Source organism: Phyllostomus hastatus, unplaced genomic scaffold (assembly GCF_019186645.2).
Source record: "Phyllostomus hastatus isolate PE091 unplaced genomic scaffold, TTU_PhHast_1.1 phas_scaffold_216, whole genome shotgun sequence".
Classification (NCBI taxonomy): Eukaryota; Metazoa; Chordata; class Mammalia; order Chiroptera; family Phyllostomidae; genus Phyllostomus; species Phyllostomus hastatus.
In genome coordinates, this window is record NW_025334018.1 from 1358732 (window position 1) to 1384524 (window position 25793).

Sequence of the window (25793 nt, forward strand, 5' to 3'; positions counted from 1 at the left end):
AAAATGAAAAAGAAAACAGACTTAAGAGAAACAGAAAAGCCTAAGCGACCTTTGGGGTAACATCCAGAGTAACAACATCTGCATCATAGTGTTACAGAACAGAACAAGTGGGGCCTGGGACGATATACTATTATTGAAAAGGCCCCCAGGTCCGTCATGTCCGCCACCCGAGGAAAGACGTCTCTCAATGCCAGAGATTCGTGAAAAGGAAAGGAAATGTTTATTTAATGTTATACAAACTTAAAGTAGTGACCTAATGTCTTTATCAAAAATCCCAAAGTCCCCCAAAACACCCACAAACAGACACAGTCCTTCCTTCCTTCCCCCTTTGCCCAGTCCAGAGTACCGTATTTCAGGAAAGGAAATAGAAGTCCATGGCTCAGACAGTCCTCTGGTCCTCCATCTCAGCTGGGAGACCTCCCTGGGTTCCCGGCACCCTCGGCTGAGTCGCCAGGATCTCTGCTAAAACCAGGTGGTGGTTCCCCTTCTAAAGCTGTGGGGGTCCCCACTCTGTCCAGGCCTCGTGGTTCTCCCTCTCAGGGCTGCGGGAAGGGGAGAGTCCCCACTCTGTCCAGGCCATGTGATTCTCTCTCCTAAAGCAGCACGGTTCTCTCTGGGATGCAGGAGTCTCCACTCCGTCAAAGCCGCGTGGTTCTCTCTCCTATGGCTGCGGGAAGGGAGAGTCCTCACTCTGCCAAAGCCACGTGGTTCTCCCTCTCAGGGCTGTGGGAAGGGGAGAGTCCCCACTCTGCCAAAGCCGCGTGGTTCTCTTTCTCAGGGCTGTGGGAAGGGGAGAGTCCCCACTCTGCCAAAGCCGCGTGGTTCTCTTTCTCAGGGCTGTGGGAAGGGGAGAGTCCCCACTCTGCCAAAGCCACGTGGTTCTCTTTTTAATGGCCGCCAAGCCCGGGTTTTAAATCCCCGCGGCCAATCTTCCTCTGCAGCCTCATTTCCGACTCCTCCCACACTCGGCTTCACACGCCAGAACTCGTATCCTTCCAGGTTTACTGGGTTGCCATCATGAGTCTGGGCAGGTGTGGCCTCATGTCCTGGAGCCAATCTTCTCCAAGCTCCCACGCAGGCGCTGTAGCTTGCGGGGGGGATCTGTCCCCCATCACGTGTTGGTGGGGAAGTTACTTCCATTCCCCCCCGGCTCAGAGATGATCACAGCTATTTAACATATCTAAGCAACCAGCCAAAGGCTATAGATATGTTAAATGACCATGCCAGAGGGTAGCTGCAAGGCTGTTGCTATGCAAAACAGCTCTCAATGGCCCTGCTCCATTTGTCCCTTCCCCCAACCCACACCCTGGGTGGGGGGGATGGAGACATCTTAAAATCTCCTGGACACCTTGAGTTCTGGACCCCATTTCAAATGCCCATTTGGGGTCCCCCCTCTTGGCTGCACCCTGTAACAATAGGAGTGCCAGAAAGAAATGAATGTTAGAGAGGGTCAGAGAACCTATTTGGAGAAATAATGGCAGAAAATGTTCCAAAGCTGATGAAGAAAAAGGGCACACAAGTCCAGGAAGTTCAGAGAGTCCCAATAATGATGAATCCAAAGAGACCTACACCAAGATATATCGTAATTAAAATGGCAAAGCTTGAAGACAAAGAGAATATTTTAAAGGCAGCAAGAGAGGGACAGTTAGTACATACCAGAGAGCCCCCATTAGAATCTCAGCTGATTCTGAACAGAAACACTATACGCCAAAGACATTGGAGGAAATATTCAGAGTAATGAAAGCTGAGAACATGCAGCCTAGCTTGCTCTACCCAGAAGGCCAAACAAAGAGCTTTTCACACAGAGTAAGCCTGAAGAAGTTCATTACCACCAAACCAGCATTGGAAGAGATGTTAAGAAGAAATGGAGAAGAAAATATAGGTACAATATAAAAAAATGCCAATAAATATTTATCTATAATAACCTTAATATAAATGAATTAACTCCAATCAAAAGACATAGAGTAGCTGAATGGATAAGAAAACATGATCCATATATATGGTGTCTGCAAGAGACCCACCTCAGAGCAAAAGATTCCCAAAGGCTGAGAGTAGAGTTGGAGGAAAATATCCCATGCAAATGGAAATGAAAAAAAGAAAAGTGAGGGTAAAAATCCTTATATCTTACAAAATAGATTTCAAAATGAATCCATCAAAAGTGACAAGCAGGGGCATTATAAAATTCTTAAGAATTCAACTCAACAAGAAGACATAAATGTTGTAAACATATATGCACCCAATATAGGAGCACCTAGATATATAAAAAAATCTTGGTGGACTTTAGGGAAGCTATTGATAACAATGTTGCATAATAGGGGATTTAACACACTACTGTCAACAATGGACAGAGTTCCAACAAAAAACTAACAAGAATATAGCAACATTAAACAACACACTAGCTAAAATGGATTTAATTGATATTTATATAACATTTCACCCCAAAGAAGAAGTATATACATTCTTCCCAAGTGCAAATTGATCATTCTTAAAGATAGACCACATGTTAGGCCATAAAACAAGCTTTAACAAATTAAAAAAAAATGAAGTCATATCAAGCATTTTCTCAGATCACAATGGCATGAAATTAGAAATCAATCTTGATAAGATTCAAAAACAGTCAAATATTTGGAGACTAAATACCATGTTATTAAATAATGAATGGGTAACCAGTGAAACCAAGGAGATCAAAATATTCCTGGAAACAAATGAAAAATGACCACAATAACTTGAAACCTATGGGACACTGTGAAAACAGTCCCGAGAGAGAAGTCCATAGCACTACAGGCATACCTCAAGTAGCAAGAAAAATCTCAAATAATCTAACACTACACCTAAAAGAACTAGAAAAACAACAATAAATAAAGCCCAGAGAAAGCAGAAGGAAATAATCAAGACTGGAGTAGAAGTCAATGACACAGAGACTAAAAAAACAATACAAAAGATCAATGAAACCAGGAAATGGTTCTTTAAAAAGATAACTAAGATTGACCAACCTTTAACCAGACATCAGAAAAAGGAGAGAGAGGACCCAAATAAATAAAATCAGAAATGAAAGAAGCAGAATGACAACCGATATCACAGAAATACAAGGTAAGAAATAACTATGTAAGAAATTACTATGGAGGGGTGGAAAGATGGCAGCTTTTCTCTATGCAGTGTGATTCTCAGCTTCTGTGAAGAGGAGGGAAACTCGGGAATCGGTGGAGGAACAGAGCAAGTGGCCTAGGTTACCAAAACATTTTTGAAAACAGGACATCAAAAATTATAGCGATCATTGAAAAACCAGATGGTAAGGAGACTGGTTCAGGACAAAAGGGACGCAGGGATCAGCGCAAGGACCATGGGGATTGCAGTCCCCAGGCCCGGTGCTCCCGGGTCTGCCTCAGGGATCCCAGGAAAGGGGAGTCGCTGTTCCCTCCCCGGAATACGGGGGTTGAGCAACACCAGGGGAGACCTTGTTGCTTGAAGGCACAGAGAGGCCAGTTGGACTGGAAAAAAGTGAGTGCCTTCAGCTGGCACAACCAGGGGCAGCCTGGAAGTGCGCCTGCACCCCTAGCCCGGTGGGAGCGTGGATCGGTGGAAAACCCAGACATAGCAGCCCCAATCCAGGGCATTCTCAGGTTTCTGGAGCCTGCGGTGCTGAACTGTGGAAGCGCGCCCCCATCGGGAATCCTGACTCTGGCGCTGTGAACCTGGAAGGGACTCGGCACTTAGTGCATTCCTAGAGCCTGAAACTCAAAAATTTGGTGGGTGGGCGCGCCCTTTTATGATCCCCTGAGATGGCACCATGAATCCCAAAACACCGCAAGTGCTTCCTGAGATCACAGAGCTTGCCGTGGCGTAATTTGATGGAAGGGCAAGTCTCTTTTCAATTCCGGGAGCTTGCATCCTGAAACCGAAAAGTCGCAGGAACCCTGCAGGGACCCCAGAACCGGGGAGAACTTAGCAGTGAGCTCCGGAGAGCCAGTGTGCTCGGGAACGCCCAGGGTCCTGTAGAGGAAAGTCAGATTGGCCCTGGGGATAGTACCTGAGAGACTTACTGAGATTTGGCTGGGAAGAGTGATAAGCATTTCAAACTTCCCTCAGTCAGCTGAAGCCAGCAAGATCAGAAAAACTGGTCTGGCCAGTTAGAAACCAACAAAAGGTTTTTTTGTTTTTTCTTTTCTTTTCTTTTCTTTTCTTTTCTTTTTGTGGTTGTTGTTGGTTGATTGATTTTATCTTGTGTTTTAAGTGACATTTTATTTTTCAATTCTTACTATTTTTATATCTCTCAATCCCTTATGTTTCTCTTCCATTCATCCTAGTATTATTCCTTCCACTCCAAATTTATCTCTCCTGCACTCCATCTTCTGCCTTTTTTCGTTTATTTTGATCTTGCAAGTTACTGTAAATTTGTATTATCTTTTTCTCACTTTTCCGACATTTTTTATTTTAATAGTATTTTGGTATTCTTTTTCTTTCTGTATAATCTTCTTTGCTTGGCTAGTTATACTGTCATTTGATAGGTTCCCCCTGTTATCTCCATCACAGTGTGTTGATAATTTACTATCCTTCATCTGTGTTCCATTAATACACCTCTCAAGGTTATATACTCCTTATTCTTGTTATCTAGATCTCATCAATTCTATCATAAGACTGTTGCTTTACTATTACAGTTAATAAGACCTAGTCCATACAATTGTAAATACTACTCAATACCCCTACCTGATCTCAGCCCACTTTGCAATTTCCTGACCTATACTATTGGGGGGGTTGTCTCTATTCTTTTACACACTACTCCTATTTACTAATCTTTATTTCAACCCTACCTTAGAATCTGACCTCCCACAGCCTCACAGCTTGCTAGATCCAACTAACAATCCTTGCATCCCCAATAAGAGTCTTACCTTCTTTCCATCCTTTCTAAAATGTGGATAGTGGGGTGGAGGATCACGGTTAACACTATAAGGAGCCAAAGGATATCCCATCTCTTCTCTACTGGCTGCTAATGTAAATATCATAGTACACTGTCTTGCTGTCTTAAACCATTTTGCCTTATTCCTCCAACTGATCACAAAAAAGAGTAGGGGGAAGTTGTGAACACCAGGATACACGAAGGAGACTGCACCACTGAATCTCACAAGTATTCTACCACAGAAGTTCACACCATAATTACAGGGAACCAGAACAGATCAATTTAAGAAACAGAGGCTAACAAGGAGAAACCCACAAACAATGAGAAAAAAAAAAGAAACAATCCCCAACTGAAGGGAAAGGAGGAAGCCTCAGAAAAAAAATGCTACATGAAATAGAGGCAACTCAACTATCAGATATTGTGTTCAAAACAATGATTATCAGGAAATTCAATGAACTCACAATGAGTTATCAGAAACTAGAGGGAAGCTACAAAAATCTCACTGAAACTATATAAACATGAAAAAGGAAATAGAAACTCTCAACAAGGGCCAAGAGGAAATGAAGAATGCCATTTCTGAACTGAGGAACACAGTAGAAGAAATGAAAAGCAGGATTGATGAAGCAGAAGATTGGATTAGCGAGCTAGAGGACAAAGTTAAAAACAACACCCAGAAAGAGCAAGAAAAGGAAAAGAGGCTCAGAAAGAATGAAGAGGGATTAAGAGAAATGCAAGACAATATGAAACATAATAATATCTGTATAATAGGGATACCAGAAGGAACAGAAGAAGAGCAAGGCATAGAAAACCTATTTGAAAAAGTAATGAAGGAAAACTTCCCTAATTTGAAGAGAGAAAAAGTCACAGAAATCCAAGAAACACAAAGAGTCCCAATCAAGAGGAACCCAAAGAGGCCCACCTCAAGACACATCATAATTAAAATGGCAAAATTTCAAGACAAAGAGAGAATCTTAAAGGAGCAAGAGAGAAAAAGTAAGTAACATACAAGGGAGCCCCAATAAGCCAAACAGCTGACTTCTCAATGGAAACACTTCAAGCCAGAAGAGAATGCCAAGAAATACTCCATGTAATAAGAAGCAGAGGTCTGCAACCAAGGCTACTTTATCCAGCAAGGCTCTCAATAAAGATAGAAGGCCAAAAAAGAAGCTTCCCAGACAAAAGAAGTCTAAAAGAATACACCTCCACCAAACCTGCTCTGCAAGAGATTCTAAAGGGACTGCTTTAAGGAAGAGAAGGAAAAGAAAGAGCGAGAGAGGAACACTCGTACATAAAAGACAATAAATACCTATCAATAATAACCTTAAATGTAAATGGATTAAAAGCTCCATTCAAAAGACATAGAATAGCTGAATGGATAAGAAAAAATGACCCACATATATGCTGCCTACAAGAGACCCACCACAGGATAAAAGACCTGAACAAGCTGAAAGTGAAGGGCTGGAAACAAATCTTCCAAGCAAATAGACAAGAAAAAGGAGTTGAGGTAGCAATACTCATATCAGACAAAATAGACTTCCAAAAAAGGTTCATAAAGAGAGACCCAGAAGGTCATTTCATAATACTCAAGGGAAGAATCCACCAAGAAGAGATAAATATTGTAAATATATATGCACCTCACATAGGAGCACCCAAATACATAAAGAAAATCTTTGAGGACTTCAAGAAAGATATGGACAACAACACAATTGTTGTGGGGAATTTTAACACCCCACTATCAAAAATGGACAGATCTTCCAAACAAAATGTCAACAAAGATATTGTGGCATTGAACAATACCCTTGATGAAATGCACTTGACTGATATATACAGAGCCCTCCATCCAAAAGAAGCTAAATACACATTCTTTTCAAATGTACACGGAACATTTTCGAAGGTTGACCACATAATAGGACACAAAACAACCCTCAAGAATTTCAAGAAAATTGAAATCATACCAAGCATTTTCTCGGACCACAGGAACTGAAGCTGGAAACCAGCCCCAAGGAAAAAAACCCAAAACACTAAAAATCATGGAGATTAAATAGCATGCTATTAAACAATGAATGGGTCAAGAATGATATTAGGGAAGAAATCGAAAGGTTTCTGGAAAAAAAATGAAAAAGAACTCACAACAACCCAAAACTTATGGGACACAGCCAAGGCAGTCCTGAGAGGGAAGTTTGTAGGGATCCAGGCCCACCTAAAAAAGTTAGAAACATTCCAAACAAACAACCTAACTCTACGTCTATGAGAACTCGAGGAACAACAACAAAGACAGCCCAGAGCAAGTAGAAGGAAGGAAATAACCAAGGTCAGAGCAGAATTAAATGGCATAGAGACTAAAAGCACAATTCTAAGGATCAATGAATCCAAGAGCTGGTTCTTTGAAAAGATAAACAAAATCAACAAGCCTTTAAGCAGACTGATCAAGAAAAAAAGAGAGAAGACCCAAATAAACACAATCAGAAATGAAAGAGGAGAGATTACAACAGATACCACAGAAATACAAAGGATTGTAAGAAATTACTACAAAGAACGGTATGCCAAGAAATTTGAAAACCTAGGTGACACGGAGAAATTTCTAGAAAAATATAATCTTCCAAAACTCAATGAAAAAGGAGCAGAAAGCCTGAACAGACCAATAACAACAAAAGAAATTGAAGCAGTAATCAAAAAACTCCCAACACACAAAAGCCCTGGACCAGATGGTTTCACAGGAGAATTCTACAAAGCATTTAAGGAAGAGCTAACCCCTATCCTTCACACACTATTCCAAAAAATCCAAAATGATGGGAGACTCCCAAACTCTTTTTATGAGGCCAAAATCATCCTAATTCCAAAACCAGATAAAGACACAACAAAGAAAGAAAACTTCAGGCCAATATCACTGATGAACATTGACGCTAAAATCCTCAACAAAATACTGGCAAACCACATCCAACAATAAAGATCATACACCATGACCAAGTGGGATTTATTCCAGGGATGTAAGGATGGCACAATATTTGCAAATCTGTAAATGTAATACATCACATAAACAAAAGCAAAGACAAAAACAACATGATCATATCAATAGACGCAGAAAAAGCATTTGATAAGTACAGCACCCATTTATGATAACAACACTCAGCAAAGTGGGAATAGAGGGAGCATTCCTCAACATAATAAAGGCCATATGTTGGCCTTTATTGGCCTCATACATATGAGAGAGCTACAACCAACCTTTATTGGCCTCATATATATGACAGAGCTACAACCAACATCATTCTCAATGGGCAAAAAATAAAATCTTTTCCACTAAGATCAGGAACAAGACAAAGATATCAGCTTTCACCACTTCTATTCAATATAGTTTTGGAAATCCTAGCCAGAATGTCGGACAAGAAAAAGAAATAAAAGGCATCCAAATTGGAAAGGAAGAAACAAAACTGTCACTGTTTGCAGATGACATGATAGTGTATATAGAAAATCCTATAGACTCCACCAAAAAACTGCTTGACCTAATAAATGAATTTGGCAAAACAGCAGATACAAAGTCAATATCCAGAAATCAAAGGAATTTCTGTACACCAACAATGAAACAGCAGAAGCACAAATCAAGGAAAAAATCCCATTTGAAATAGCAAAAAGAAAAATAAAATATCTAGGAATAAACATAACCAAAAAGGTAAAATACCTGTATTTAGAAAACTACATAACACTCAGGAAAGAAATCAAGGAAGACACAAACAAATGGAAACATATACCGTGTTCATGGATTGGAAGAATTAATATCATCAAAATGTCCACACTACCCAAAGCAATTTACACATTCAATGCAATTCCTATTAAAGTACCAATGGCATATTTCACAGACATAGAACAAACACTTCAAAAATTTATATGGAATCATAAATGACCCCGAATAGCTGCTGCAATTTTGAGAAAGAAGAGTAAAGTAGGAGGGATCACAATACCTGACACTAAACTATACTACAAGGCCATTGTAATCGAAACAGCCTGGTACTGGCATAAAAACAGGCACATGGACCAATGGAACAGAACAGAGAGCCCAGAAATAAACCCAAGTCTCTATGGTCAATTAATATTTGACAAAGGAAGCAGCAACATAAAATGAATTAAAAATAGCCTCTTCAACAAATGGTGTTGGGAGAACTGGACAGCCACGTGCAAAAAAATGAAACTTGAGCACCAACTTACACCATATATAAAAATAAATTCAAGGTGGATAAAAGACTTAAATATAAAAAGTGACACCATTAAAGTCCTAGAGGAGAATGTAGGTAGGAAAACCTCAGATATTTCACGCAGAAACTTTTTTACTGACTTGTCCCCTAGAGCAAGGGACATAAAGGAAAGAATAAACAAATGGGACCTCATCAAAATTAAAAGCTTCTGCACAGCTAAAGAAAACTGTATCAAAATTAAAAGAGAACCAACTGTATGGGAAAACATATTTGCCAATGATACCTCAGACAAGGGTTTAATCTCCAAAATATATAAAGAACTTACATGACTACACTCTAAGAAGACAAGGAACCCAATTAAAAAATGGGCAAAGGACTTGAACAGACACTTCTCCAAAATGGACATACAGAAAATCCAAAGACACATGAAACGATGTTCAATATCTCTAGCTATCAGAGAGATGCAAATTAAAACCACAATGAGATACCACTTCACACCAGTCAGAATGGCCATCATAAACAAAGCAACAAACAACAAATGTTGGAGAGGTTGTGGAGAAAAGGGGTCCCTAGTGCACTGTTGGTGGGACTGCAGACTGGTACAACCACTATGGAAAGCAGTATGGAACTTCCTCAGAAAACTAAAAATGGATCTGCCTTTTGACCCGGCAATTCCACTGCTGGGACTCTATCCTAATAATACTAAAACACCAATCCAAAAGAACCTATGCATCCATCCCAATGTTCATAGCAACACAATTTACAATAGCTAGGTGCTGGAAGCAACCAAGATGCCCATCAGTAAATGAATAGATAAAAAAACTATGGTACATTTACACAATGGAATTCTATGCAGCAGAAAGAAAGAAGGAGCTCCTACCCTTTGCAACAGCTTGGATGGAGCTGGAAAGGATTATGCTAAGCGAAACAAGCCAGGCAGTGAAAGACAAATGCCATATGATCTCACCTTTAACAGGAACCTAAACAACAAAACAAAGAAACAAGCAAAATATAACCGAAGACACTGAAATAGAGGACAGGCTGACAGTGACCACAGGGGAGAGAAGAGGAAATTTCAGGGGACAATGGGAAGAGTTCACGGGAAGAAATTTAAAGGACACATGGACAAAAACTAGGGGAAGGGTGTAATGGGAGGGAGGTGGGGAGGGTTGAGAGGGTGGGCAGGATTGGGAGTAAAAGGGAAAAAACTGTACTTGAAGAATGATTAAAATAAAATAAAAAATAGAAATTACTATGAACAACTATATGCCAAAAAATTATCAACCTAGGTGAAGTGGACAAATTTCCAGAAACATACAATCTCCCAAAACTGAATCAGAGAGAAGCAGAAAACCTAAATAGACTGATAACAATGAAACAAATCGAAGCAGTTAGACAAGAACTCCCAGCACACAAAAGCCCTGGACCAGATGGCTTTATAGGTGAATTTTACCAATCACTCAAAGAAGAACTAATGCTTGTCTTTCTCAAACTCTTCCAAAAAATTCAAGAAAAGGGAAAACTTCCAGGTGCTTTCTATGAGGCCAGTATTATCTGAATTCCAAAACCAAGTAAATACACAATGAAAGAAAACTACAGGCTAATATCACTGGTGCTAAATCAATATCAATAGATGCTAAAATCCTCAACAAATATTAGCAAACTGGATCCAGCAATACATGAAAAATATCATTCACCATGATCAAGTGGAATTTATTCCAGGGATGCAAGGATGGTACAATATCCACAAATCAATAAATGTGATACATCACATAAACCAAATAAAAGACAATAATCACATGATCATATCAGTAGATGCAGAAAAAGCATTTGATAGGTTACAGTACCCATTTATGATAAAAAACACTCACAAAATGGTAACAAAGGAAATAGAACTCAACATAATAAAGGCTGTATATGAAAAACCTACTGCCAACATCATACTTAATGGGTAAAAAACTAAACACATTTTTTTAAAGATTTTATGTATTCATTTTTAAACAGAGAGGAAGTGAAGGAGAAAGAGAGGGAGAGAAATATCAGTGTGTGGTTGACTCTCGAGTGCCCACTACTGGGGACCTGGCCCACAACCCAGACATGTGCCCTGACTGGGAATAGAACTGGCAACCCTTTGGTTCACAGCCCATGCTCAATCCACTGAGCCACACCAGCCAGGGCTAAACACATTTTTTTTACTATCAGGAAAAAGACAAGGATATCTGCTTTCACCATTCCTACTCAAATTTGTACTTAGTCCTAGCCACAGTGATCAGACAAGATCAAGAAATAAAAAGCACCCAAATTGGAAAAGAGGAAGTAAAGCTGTCATTATTCATAGAGGACAAAATATGGTACATAGAAAATTTTATAGGCTCCACCAGAAAAATACTCAACCTAGTAAGTGAATTCAGCAAAGTAGCAGGGTACAAAGTCAATATTCAGAATTTGATGGTATTTTCATACAACTATAATGAACTATCAGAAAAACTAAGAAAACAATCCCATTTCTATTGCAACAACAACAACAACAAAATAAAGTACCTAGGAAGAAATTTAACCAAGGAGGTAAAAGACCTGTACTTGGAAAACTATAGGACACCTAAGAAAGAATTTGAGGAAGATACAAATGGAAGCATATACCGTGTTCATGGACTGGAAGAATTAACATCATTGAAATGCCCATGCTACCCAAAGCAATCTATAGATGCAAGGCAATTCCTATTAAGATACCAATAACATATTTCACAGATCTGGAACAAATATTTCAAAAATTTATATGGAATCAAAAAGACCCTGAATAGCCTCAAGCAATCTTGAGAAAGAAGAATGAAACTGTAAGGATTACAATACCTGATACCAAACTATGCTACAAGTCTGCTGTAACCAAAACAGTCTGGTACTGATATAAGAACAGACACAGACACATCACTCAATGGAACAGAATTGAGAGACCAGAAACAAGCCCATGTCTTTATGGTCAATTAATATTTGACAAAGGAGGCAAGAGCATACAATAGAATAAAGATAGTCTCTTCAATAACTGGTGTTGGGAGAATTGGACTGGTATATGCAAAAAAATGAAACTAGACTATCATCTTATGCCCTACACCAGCATAAACTCAAAATGGATAAAAGACTTAAATATTAAATTGTGATACCATAAAAATCATAGAGGAAAATATGGGCAGTAAAATTTCAAGTATCTCATATAGCAATATTTTCCTGATATATCTCCTAGGCAAGGGAAATAAAAGAAAACAAACAAACAAATGGAACTACATCAAGTTAAAAAAAAACTTCTTCATAGCTAAAGAAATCATCATCGTAATGAAAAGCGAACCAGCTGTATGGGAGAACACATTTGCCAGTGACATTGGACAAAGGGTTTAGTCTCCAAATATATAAAGAACTTATATGACTCAACACTAGGAAGACCAGTAATCTAATTAAAAAATGAGCGAAAGACTTGAATATATACTTCTCCAAGGAGGACATACAGATGGCCCATAGACATATGAAAAAAATGCTCAACATCACTAGCCATCAGAGAGATGTCAATTAAAACCAAATGAGATATCACCTCATATCTGCCAAAATGGCTATCATTAATAAATCAACAAACAAGCACTGGCAAGGTTGTGGAGAAAAGGGAATCTTAGTATACTGTTGGTGAGAATGCAGACTGGTGTAGCCACTATGGAAAACAGCATGAATTTCCTCAAAAAACTAAAAATGGAACTGCCTTTTGACCCAGTGATTCCACTACTGGGAATATACCCTAAGAATCCTGAAACACCAATTCAAAAGAATTTATGCACCCCCATATTCATAGCATCACTGTTTACAATAGCCAAGATTTAGAAATAGCCTAAATGCCCATCATTAGATGAGTGGATAAAAAAAACTGTGTCACATCTACACAGTGGAACTCTGTGCAGCAGAAAGAAAGAAGGAAGTCCTACCTTTGTATACAGCACAGATGGAACTGGAGACTATTAAGCTATGTGAAATAAGCCAGTCAGTGAAAGACAAATACTATATGATCTCACTTATTGGAGGAATCTAATGAACAAAATGATAAACAAAAGAGAACCAAAGGCACAAAAAATTATGGAACAGACTGACAGTTGTAAGAGGGTAGGAGGGAGTTGGAGACTATTTGAAATAAGGTGAAGGGATTAGTCAAAAAACATGTATGAAGACCCACGGACATAGACAATGGTGAGGGAACTGATTATGGAAGTAGGGCGTGGGCTGGGTGGAGGGGGTGCAAAGAGGGAGAAAGCGGGACAACTTTAATAGCATAAACAATAAAAAATTTTCTAAATAAAAATACTTTTAGATTAGGTCAACTCTATGTGACTACTAAAAGGTTTTCCTAAATAAGAGCCAAAAGACAGGACTACATCAAAAAGCAAAAATATTTCTTTTAATTCCTGAAAAAATATATAAATCTCCATCCTAAAGTCGAGTCTTGAGCCTCTTGTCCTTCATTCTCCCATTAGACTATGTTGATGTTATGTGTTCCAGTATGTGTATGTGTCTTTGCTATATATTTTTAATATGATTTAGACCATACATTGAGCAGGAATCTTCCTAATGGAACCAAATGACTCCCCAAAGCAAAGTTCTATTTTTAAACACATGTTGAAGTAGCTAAAATAACGCACACTGTAGCTCAGCTAAAAGCAATTCAATGAGAGTGTTACAAAGGCAGAAGTTAGGCAAAAAGGAAATGAGAAATAAAAGAGGCACTCGTGACTAAGTAAGAAGTAAAAATGCCCTCCTGAGGGAGCAGTAGGCACAGTGACCAGAAGTCCAGGCCTAACCCTGGAGTGTGTGGCTTGCATCCCTCCACTCACTTGCAAAATGGGAGTGATAATAGTATTTGCCTCATACAGGTTGCTTACAGGATTAAGTATCCATTCCCATTAAGCCTTTGAGAACCATACAATGTAAGCTCTTGAGAAATGTTAACTACTCACTCCATGAACAATACTTTTGAGGTGAGACCAGTAAGTGAAAATCCAGGGCTGACATTATTGGAATTCAACCATCTTGAGCAAAGTTGAGTGACGATGGATGCACAAGACACAGCCTGCCTCTTCAACACCCCCTGTTAGAATAGATTCCTGGGTTGGGTGTGCCCCGTGACCCAGTGAGTAAAATACTGTATCTGTTATATTGACCTTTTCTGCATGATTTTATGTTTGAAAATTTTAAGTTACATTTTAAAAGTGGGTATTTTGTTGTTTTAATTCTACATGTAATGGCATAAGAGAAGACACTTGTAAACGTATTTTTATTTTATTGACATTATTGGTCTGTGTTTTGGTCTTCATTAAACTATAAGCTCCTCTAAGTAGGAACTGTAATCCATTCTTCACTGTAGGCCAGCACCCATTTCAGTGCGTGGGTATTTTAAGGGAAATTTTCACCAGTAGCATAGAACCAAAGATCCAACGTGTGAGGTGGGTTAAGAGTTTGGGGTGGATGAGGGACCAGACCTGTTTTAACCGATCTCCTAAGAGATTGAGGCTCTCCACTTAAGCTATTGCAGCAAGACTTGCTTTAGGGTTGTTGACCAACTCTCCTTCACCAGTAAGAAGAGTTTGTCCCAAATACCGTATGATCTCACCTTTAACTGAAACATAGCCAACAAAAGAAAAAAGCAAACAAAATAACCAGAGACACTGAAATGAAGAACAATCTAACAGGGGATCGGGGAGGGGACAGTGGGGGGAAGGGTTTTCAGGAACTACTATGAAGGACACATGGACAAAACCGAGGAGGAGGGTGGAAGCAAGGGAGGGAGGTGGGTTTGGCTGGGGTGGGGGTAGTGGTGGGGAGAAAATGCAGGCAACTGTAACTGAACAACAATAAAGTAATTTTTTAAAAAGAAAGAAAGAAGAGTTTATCCCTTTAAGGCAGCACTAGGAAGCTCACAGCGGATGCGGAGGTGGGGAGCAAAGGAGATAGAAGGCCTCTACATCTCCAGAGAGAGTGGTTGAGAGTGCGGGAAATGTCAGCTGAAAGATAAATTGTAGGATTAATTTTTTGTGCCCAAGTTCCGGATTTTATCCCTCTCTCCCACCCCTCCCCCGCCCCTCCGGGAGCTGTGCGGCTGAGGGGGCGGGGTGTTGGCTGAAAGAGGTGGGGCGGAGCGGCTTGTTTCATTGGCTGTCGCAGTTTGCACTTTGTTGCTACTTGCGTTGTTGAAAACAGCCGAAACTGCAAAGCAGCCTCCAGGTTTCAGCTGAAAGATCTGCCTGGTGTTGTTAAGAAAGGTAGTGAGATCCAGTATGAGACAGCAGAGCTCTCAGTTCTGAGCCTCAGCTTGGAGGCACGGGACTCCCCTGTCCCAAGCGTAGCAATTCCCAATGGCTAAGAAGACAGCAGAATCTGGCTTCCCCGAAGACAACTGTTGTTGCAGGATTTATTTGGATGCCAGGGCCATGTTCTTCTCTTGAAAGGTGTTAACTTACGTGTGCTGTCTTTTGTCATTTTTTCTCTAGGTAGGTTGCGTAGATTCAGCCGAAGATCTCTGGAGACCATGACCAACAAAAGAATTGCTGTGATTGGGGGAGGTGTGAGCGGGCTCACATCTATCAAGTGCTGCCTAGAAGAAGGCTTGGAGCCCATCTGCTTTGAAAGGACTGATGACATCGGAGGGCTCTGGAGGTTCCAGGTAAATCTCCTGGTTTATTGATACTTGGAACCCTCGTTGCAAGTAGGAGCATGTGACATTTTATCTTGTGTCAGGAAATATGATGGCCTTGACAGTGGTTAAATGTGCTAGAATTCAGTCTGCTGACCTTTTCTCTGCAGCCATCACTTCTGTACAGATTTCCTCTTTCCCTAGGCTGGCAGCAAAATGAAATACAGGTATCATTTGTTTTTCTTTTACCGACGTCCTGAAAAATGGCACAGAGATCATTTCACTTACCGAGTCTTGCTGCTATCCAGAAGAGGGGAACACTGGGTGGTAGTAAGGGGAAAACAAAATAACAAACAGAAAAATGTAAAGTGGTTAGAAAATTTAGAGTGGTTGTTCCTGGTCTGCATTAGTAGGTAAGTGATGTAAAGCACCTGCTTACAACTCCTTCCAGGAATCTCCCCTTTTAATCTTCTCTAACCTTGTTACCTTTCTTTCCTTTCCTCCCTCCCTCCCTCCCTCCCTCCCTCCCTCCCTCCCTTCCTCCCTCCCTCCCTTCCTTCCTTCCTTCCTTCCTTCCTTCCTTCCTTCCTTCCTTCTTTCCTTCCTCTCTTTCTTTTTCTTTCTTCCTTTTCTTTTCTTTCCTTTCTTTCTTTGAATTCTGGTTCACTTTACATAATTCTCTCATAATCCTTGTCCTTTGGTAGAATATAAAGTCTGGCTGCCTTCTTTTCTTTGAACTTTTCCTTCACTTGAGAAATCAAATCAGTAGGTCAAAGCCCTGTCTTCAGAAGAAGGTGAAAAACACCTGCACCTGGGTTTTCTTGTCTTTGCAAATATTCAGTTTTAAAGTCGAGTTGCTTTAGCATGCATATCCAGACCTGTAACTTGTTACTAGCAGTTCAGGTATTATCTACTTCAATGATAGTCAAGCTTATCATATGACAAATAATAGTAACTTCCTTTCCTGATCTCCAAAGTGACATGCATTGAGTTTGCTTTTAAACTCACTTTCTAAACCAGTGAATGGTATTGGGATATCCATATATGTTTCACATTTCATAAAAACTGACACAGTGTTGACCAGCTCCTTAAAAGTGGCTTCATAGCATTCCTTAGTTGAGCAGTACAGTCCTTTTGCATCTTGGCTCTGTTCTGGAGGACTAACTCTATTTAACAATAGTCCTTATTTAGTTCTAAAGTAGATATCCTTTAGCAAATCACACACCTCCCCTATCAGTCAGTCTTCATCATCAGTCTTGGGCATTGGCCGAAAAAGTTGTTAATTAGTATTTAGTAGTCAATAGAAAATTCTATTTTTGAAATCTAGCCACAACGTAGTGTAGAACTTAATAGCATAGTCTGGGTTCAGATTCTATGTCTGTACCTATTAGCAGTGTCATGTTGGAGAAAATCAGTAAACCTCTCTGTACTTCTGTTTCTTCATCTCTAAGAAGGAGAAAATAACAAACAGTACCTACGCACTTCATAGAGTTATTGTGGAGATTAAGTGCATGAATAATTGTGTCAATTATTAACAACTGTGGTACCTACCAAGTAAGTGTTATGTGTCAGTTATTATTATTCAGTAGACCTGGAGTGGGGCCCATGTATTTGGTGTCTCTGGTAAACATCCTAGCCAGATGTGGCAGCTACTGACCAGGTATGAAATCACCATCCCAGGGTCCACCACCCTACCTAATCATCAGGTACTTGTCTTTTATCTCCAAAGTGGTTTACCCTTGTTCTCTGATAGTCTTAACTTGAAGTTTTTTTTCTAATTATCCTCTTGGCAAAATTTCAACACGTTATAAACTACTTCCTTGAAAATAAATAAGCTATATTTTATCATAAATCTCTGACTTATGTTAAGACAGAGCACATCTGTGTCTATTATATTATACATCATATTTTACATGTATTTTAATATATATGAGATATTATATTATGTATATGTGTATATATATGTCAGAAATATCTGTTCTTTTGAGAGAGATCCCAGAGATACAGCATGTATTTTTTTCTTCTCAAATACGATCACTTGCATTTTCTTTTCTTATCTCTATTTCTTTTTCTCTATTCCACCCGCCAAACAGGAGTAGGATTCACCACTTGCCTCCTTCTTGTTATTGCTGAAAAGTCCTAGTAATAATTATCCCCCCATGCCTATGAGGGTTATGTTTCAGGATCCCCAGTGGATGCCTGAAACCACAGATAATACCAAACCCTATAGAAACTATGGTTTTTCCTATACATACATGCCTATAATAAAGTTTAATTTATAAATTAGGCACAGAAGAGATTAACAATAATAATTAATAAAGTAGAGCAATTATAATATACTGTAAAAAATTATATGAATGTGGTCTCTCTCAAAATATCTTACTATATTATACTCAAGTTTTCACTTAAATCACTTATGGCTTCTCTTTGGCATATTTGAACTGTCAGCAAAACTACTCTTTCACTTTGGAGCCATTACTAAGTAAAATAGTGATCCTTGAACACAACCACTGCAATACTTCTGGTAGTCAATATGATAACCAGGATGGCTATAAATGACTAGGGAGCATATGCAGTGTAGATATAATAGACAAAGAGATGATTCATCTCTTTGAGGCAGGTCAAAGAAGGACAGAATGAGATTTCATCATGCTGCTCAGAATAGCACAAAAATTTAAAACTTAGGAATTGTTTATTTTTGGAACTTTATCTTTACTATTTACTATTCACCATTTACTGTTCATCTTTACTATTTACTATTTTCAGACCAAAGGTAACTGCAGGTAACTGAAACCGCAAAAAAGCTGATAAGGAGGGACTGCCATGTATATAAGTTCTCAAGACATTAGTTTCCATCAATTCTTGATCTCATCCTAATGTTAGTATGACTGGTGGTGGAAAAGCACATTGTGTTAACTTACATACACTCTGTCCAGCATAAGTTTCAATTTTACTTCATTTTTGCTGACACTGAGTAATTGACATTTTTAAAAAGATTTTATTTATTTACTTTTAGAGAGAGGAGAAAGGAAAAAGGAGAGAGAGAGAAACATCAATGTGCAGTTGCCTCTCACATACCCACTACTGGGGACCTGGCCTGCAACCCAGGCATGTGCCCTAGACTGGGAATCAAACCGGCAACCCTTTGGTTCACAGGCTCTCACTCAAACCACTGAGCTACACCAGCCAGGGTGACTTTTTTTAAGTTATATTATATTGTTTATGTTATTACAGTTATCCCAGTTTTCCCTCCTTTGGTTTCCTCCACCCAGCTCCTACCCACACACTCCCTCAGGCAATCCCCACACCATCATACATGTCCATGGGTCATGTATATATGTTCTTTGGCTACTTTATTGCCTATACTGTACTTTACACTCCCACGACTATTCTGAAACAACCAATTTGTACTTCTTAATCCCTTTATCTTTTTCACCCATCCCCTTGACCCCCCTCCCATCTGTCAATCATCACAACATTCTCTGTATCTATGATTCTGTTTTTTGATCTGCTTGTTCATTAATTTTGTCCTTTAGAATCAACTGTTGATAGATATGTATTTATTACCATTTTATTGTTTGTTATCTTCTTCTTAAAGAAGACCTTTAACATTTCATATAATACTGGTTTGATGATGATGAACTCCTTTTGCTTTTTCTTATCTGGGAAAATCTTTATCTGTCCTTCAATTCTAAATGATAGCTTTACTGGGTAGAGTAATCTTGGCTGTAGGTCCTTGATTTTTATCACTTTGACTATTTCTTGCCAATTCCTTCTTTTTATTATTGTTATTACTTTTTAAATCTTTATTGTATTTTTTCCATTACCATTTAGTCCCTTTATACCCTCCTCTCCCCAGCAATCACCACACTGTTGTCCATGTTCATAAGTCCTTTTTCCTTTTCACTCAGTTCCTCTATCCCCTAACCTCCCCCACCAACTAGCTGTCATCCTTCTCTCCATCTATGAGTCTGTCCCCATTTTCCTTTTTAGTTTGGTTTGTTCGTTAGATTCCACATATGAGTGAAATCATATGGTATTTGTCTTCCTCTGACTGGCATATTTCACTTAGCATAATGTTCTCCAGGTCCATCCATACCATCACAAAGGGTAAAATTTTCTTTTTTATGGTTGAGTAGTATTCCATTGTGTAAATGTCCCATAGTTATTTAGTCTACTCATCTACTGATGGACACTTGGGCTGCTTCCATATCTTGGCAATTGCAAATAATGCTGCAATGAACATAGGGGTGCTTATGTTCTTTCAAGTTAGTGTTTTGGGTTCCTTCAGATATATTCCCAGAAGTGGGATTGCTGCATCAAAAGGCAGATTTATTTTTAATTTTTTTGAGGTATCTCCATACTGCTTTGTTTCAGCCTGCAAAGTTTCCATTGAGAAATCAGCTGACAGTCTTATGGGAGCTCCCCTTGTAGACAACTAACTTTTCCTCTTGCCACTTTTAAGGTTCTCTCTTTGTCTTTAATCTTTGGCATTTCAATTATGATGTGTCTCTTGGTGTAGACATCTTTGGGTTTATCTTGTTTGGGACTCTGTGCTTTCTGGACTTGTACATCTATTTCCTTTACCAAGTTAGGGGAAGTTTTCTGTCATTATTTTTTTCAGATAAGTTTCTAATTTCTTGCTCTCTATTCTTTTTCCAGCACCCCAATGATGCAAATGTTGGGGGGTGCTGGAAGGAGAATGTTGGTATGCTTAAAGTTGTCCTAAAGGCTCCTCACATTATCCTCATTTTTTTGGATTATTTTTTTCTTGATGTTATGATTGGTTGTTTTTTCTTCCTTATGTTCCAAAGCACTGATTTGATTATCGCTTCATATACTTTACTGTTGATTCCCTGTAAATTGTTATTTATTTTCATTAGTGTATCCTTTGTTTCTGACTGGATTTTTTTATGCTGTTGAGGTACTTGCTAAGTTCCTTGAGTATTGTTATTACAGTTTTTTGAACTCTACACCTAGTAGATTGCTTGTCTCCATTTAGTTTAGTGTGTGTGTGGGGGTTTTTTTTTAGTTTTGTTTTATTCTTTCATTTTGGACATGTTTCTTTGTCTCCTCATGTTGACAGCCTCCTTGCAATTGTTTCTGTATATTAGGTAGAGCTACTACAACTCCCAAGCTTGGTAGAGTGGCCTAGTGTAGTAGGTGTCCTGTAGAGTCCAGAGCACAGCCTCCCCTATTACCCAAGCTGGATACTCAAGTTATGCCCACTATGTGTCTTGTGTATATCCCTCCTGTTATAGGTGAGCCTTGATTGCTGTTGGCACATCCAAGGTCGGGCACCACCTGTGTTCTCTCTAAGATCACACGGCATAAGCTGCAAAGTGATCTGCAGATGGCTGCTACTTGTGCTGGGCTTGGAGGTGCCCAGGTAAGGCCAAGTCATAAACCAAGGCTGGTTTCTGCTAGTGCTGGGCCTGAGGCAACTTAGTGAGGGGTATGGGGGCTCTGTGGCTTTGTCCAGGAAGCCTCCGAAAATGAACAGTGGCCTCTGCCAGCAGTTCTGTCTGGGAGAAATGCTGCCCTTCAGCTCTTGCCCTGATACTAGACAATTCAGTTCCTTCCTGTATGTTCTGATGCCTTTCAGTCTGCTGTCCCATGCTGGAGCTCAGAGGCAGTGAGTCCAAGTAAGTCTGTGCATGGGCCCTTTAAGAGGAACTGCCTGAGAATCCCACAGTTTCTGTCTCCCACAGCCTCATTCCCCACTAGTTTTTGCCAGAAGTTATGGGGACTTACATTCCTGGCACTGGAACCCTGGGCTGGGGAGCCTAGTATGAGGCTGGGACCCCTTTCTCCTGAGATAATCCTTCTGATTTTTATCTGCCACATGTGGGTGAGGGACCAGCCTGTTCCATGTCCACCCCTCCTACCAGTCTTCATGCAGTTTCTTCTTTAATTCTGTATTTGGTTTCTTCTTTAAATAGTTCCTCTTTCATTCAGCTCATTATCTGATGGTTCTGAATGGTCATTCTGTAGTTTAGTTGTAATTTTATTTTGATGTGGTTGCGTGAGGAGGAAGCCATGTTTACCTGTGCTGCCATCTTGACTAGAAGTTCTGTAATTGTCTCTTAAATTAGTAAAAATGAGGTAAAACAGGAACATATACTGGACAGAATTTAAGTTAGTACAGTGATTCCTGGACAGCAATCTCATAAGTATATGAAAACCCTCAAAAACTCACCTAGGCTTTGAGATACATAAGATAGTTAAGATTATTATTCAAAGCCCTGGCTGGCATAGCTCAGTGGATTGAGCGCGGGCTGCAAACCAAAGTGTCGCAGATTCAATTCCCAGTCAGGGCACACGCCTGGGTTGCAGGCCATGACCCCCAGCAACCGCACATTGATGTTTCTCTCTCTCTCTCCCTCCCTTCCCTCTCTAAAAACAAAATGAATAAAATCTTTAAAAAAAAAGATTATTATTCAGATGGGCAGTTCTTACTTGGAATTTCATGTCATCGCAATGAGCTGACAACTGCGACTGGACATCTGCTATAATCTCTTTGCTCACACATTTAGAGCTTCAACTGGGATAAAAGAATTTCTGGGAGCTGGTTCCACATCTCTCTGTCTCATACATTCTTTTCATGTGACTAACATGTATTTCCTCACAGTATGGTAGTCTCAGGGTAGCTGGACTTTTTACATGGCTGCTGACTTCCACCAGAGCAAGCTTTCTAAGAGACCTAGGCAGAGGCTGTAAGACTACTTATGGCAATCTTGGAAGCCATTCAGTATCATTCCAACTGCATGCTGTTGGTCAAAAGCAAGTCATAAAGGCAACTCAGATTCAAGGTGTGTGCGTATGTAACTTTTTTAATGACATTTCTTTCAGAGACTTTTTCAACTGTTTATTGGCTGTTTATAAAACATGAAGTTAATTCTGTAGTGCCTCTGAATACATCTTATTTACTGCAGGAAAATCCTGAAGAAGGAAGGGCCAGTATTTACAAATCAGTGATCATCAACACTTCTAAGGAGATGATGTGCTTCAGTGACTATCTCATCCCAGACCATTTTCCTAACTTCATGCACAACTCCCAGGTCCTGGAATATATCAGGATGTATGCCAAAGAATTTGACCTTCTAAAGTATATCCAGTTGAAGGTAGGAAATTTTGTGGATATCTTTGTGTTTGAAGTTGTTTGTCAAGTAAATGAATTAATGTGGCTTCATTTACCAGTGCTTTCATATAAATATTGGTTTGATACCACAGGTATCTATCCTATCTAGACAAAGAGTGCACTCTTTGTCTTCTGTGTGTCTGAAAAATATTCAGAGAAAAGTCCTTCTTTTATATATTTTGGCCGCAGCTGTAGGAAGCCACAGGCCAGAATGTTTTCATTGTATACTATTACGTTGTAATAAAATAAATAAGGGGGAATGTTTTCCTAATTAGAGAGGGGAACTGACAGGCATAGGAACTTTAAAAACTCTTTGGTTCCACAATTCATCCACTAGTGCTTAGCCCTCTTATACTTCCTGAAATATTTTCCAATGCATTATTTTATGTGATCACAACAACCCAGTGAAGTAGATATTGGGAAGTTACTGAGAAAGCAAAGAAGTTAACACTGGTGAAAAGGGAAGAACAGTGAATCGAGCAACAAAAACTTGAATTCTACTCTATTTTTGTACTACTAAGCAACTTGTGACCTCAGACAAGTAAGTTCCTCAATTTCCATGTGTCTCAATTTTCTTTTCCGTAAAGCAAGATGATTGTACTAGATCATTCAATGGTTTCTTCCTGCTGTAATGTCTTCCATGACTTTTCTATCATTTTAGCTATGGCCATAAAAGAGTAGATATTTCTGACAGCTGGCAAAAAGCCTGAATCTTCTACCTTTTTTTCCTTTGTGATGAAAACTCTTAGGACATACTCTCTCAACAACTTTCAAACATACCATGCAGCAGTGTTAACTGTAGTTATATATAGTGCATTATATCCCCAGTACTAATTTATCTTATAACTGGAATTTTGTATCTTTTGACCACCTTAATTCAATTCTCCAACCCCCATCTCCTTTGTAATGGGTTGGCCAAAATGTTCATTTAGTTTTGAAGTAAAAGTAAAATACACACCCTTTTTCATTTTCACCGATAACTTTATTGAACAGTGTATTCATCATTTTGTTCCACTACCTTCTGCCATCTTTCAGGCAACTTCATAATTCCATCTTCCCCAAAATTTTATATTTCTGAGCAAAGAACTGTTACAGGTGCCTTTTGCAGCCTTCCAGGGAATTGAACTTTTTTCCATTAGGAGAATTTTGTAAAGACCAAAATAAATGGAAATCCAAAGGGAAAATGTCTGGTGAATACAGTGAATGAATCATAACTTCTCAGACAAGCTGTAACAATTTTTGTCTGGTTATCAAAGAAACATGCAGTTTTGTGTTATTGTGATGGAAGATTATGTGTTTTCTGTTGACTAATTCCAGACACATTTTTTCAAGTGTTGCTTCCAGTTGGTCTAACTGGGAGCAGTGCTTGTTGGAATTAATCATTTGGTTTTCTGGAAGGAGTTCATAATAAAGGGCTCCCTTCCAATCCCACCATTTACATATCACCTTCTCTGGATGAAGACTGGTCTTTGGTGTGGTTGGTGGTGGTGCATTTCACTTGCCCCACATTCTCTTCTGTTCTACATTATTGTAACCTATCCACTTTTCATCACCCATCGCAATTTGTTTTAAAAACAGAATGTTTTCATTATGTTTAAGAAGAGAATTACATGTGGGAATACGGTCAAGGAGGTTTTTTTTTCACTTAACTTATGTGGAACCCAAATATCAAAGCAATTAACATAACCAAGCTTAAGCAAATGATTTTCAACACTTGATTTGGGTATTTTGAGTATGTTGGCTATTTCCTGTGTGGTATAACATTGATAGTTCTCAGTGTGCAACTTCATTGTTCTCAATCAATGTTTTGATTTGATCTCTGTCTACTTCAACTGGTCTACCCAACCATGGAGCATTGTCCAGCAAGAAATCTCCAGCACTAAACTTCACAAACCATTTTTGACACATTCAGTCAGTCATAGTACCTTCTCCATACACTGCACAAATCTTTTTGTGTGTGTGTTTCAGTTTTGTTTTTACCTTTCTTGAAGTAACAAAGCATAATATGCTGAAAATGTTTATTTTCTTCCATCTTCAATATTAAAATGGCTACACAAAAATTCACCAATTTTAATATTTTTACAAATGTACACTGATATGACAGCTGTCACAATACAGTCTAACAAAATTGTTTTGAATGACGTTAAAGACAACTAAGTGCTACTAGACCCATGTTACAGAAAAAAAAAAGCACCCTGTATGAATGAACTTTTTGGCCAACCCATTCCTTCCTTCCTCCTTTCCTTCCTTCCTCCTTCCCTTCCCTCCTCCTTCCCTTCCCTTCCCTTCCCTTTCCTTCCTTCCTCACCCAAGGACATTTTTTCATTGCTTCAAGAGTGAGAGAAAGGGGGAGAGAAAGAGAAACATCAGTGTGAGAGAGAAACATTGATCAGTTGCCTCCTGTATGTGCCCCAACTGGACATTGAATGTAAAATCTAGGAATATGCCCTGCCTGGGAATTGAACCTGCAACCTTCCAGTGTATGGGACGATGATCCAACTAGCTAAGCCACACCAGTCAGGGCCTCCGTCCTACTTTCTGATCATTCTGCTAAATCATGCATTTTTCTGTTTAACTACAATAAAAATGGTAATGTCCCATGACAACTTCCAAAGTAAATCATTTACAGCCTAGTAGTACTTTTCTTCAGTTGTTTAAACACTTACTGAACAAGTTTGCTATCATTCTAATCAGTGAAGGTACAAAGACAAAACCAAAACAAAACAAGCCCAGTGATTTTATAGTCAAAGAGATAGAAAAATGAAGAAAATTTTATTATAAATACAATTAATAAAAATAAAGAATGTTGATCTTAAAAAGTCAGATATTTCTCCAGCAAAATAGGTTTAATCAGGTATAACAAAGAATTGTGATCCAGAACATACAACCATGGTGGCCCACATGCAAGTCCAC

At 39.2% G+C, this 25793-nt stretch overlaps 1 protein-coding gene across 1 annotated transcript in view; it reads left to right on the forward strand.

Annotated features, from left to right (window-relative positions):
- The first annotated feature begins 15245 nt into the window (after nt 1-15245).
- The window catches only part of FMO5 (flavin containing dimethylaniline monoxygenase 5), a 29259-nt gene continuing 18711 nt past the window's right edge, over nt 15246-25793 (forward strand). Inside the window, exons 1-3 of the mRNA XM_045816698.1 lie at nt 15246-15368; nt 15597-15769; nt 22675-22863. Coding sequence (XP_045672654.1) covers nt 15635-15769; nt 22675-22863 — 324 coding nt within the window. The 5' untranslated portion in view covers nt 15246-15368; nt 15597-15634. The remainder of the gene's footprint in view (nt 15369-15596; nt 15770-22674; nt 22864-25793) is intronic.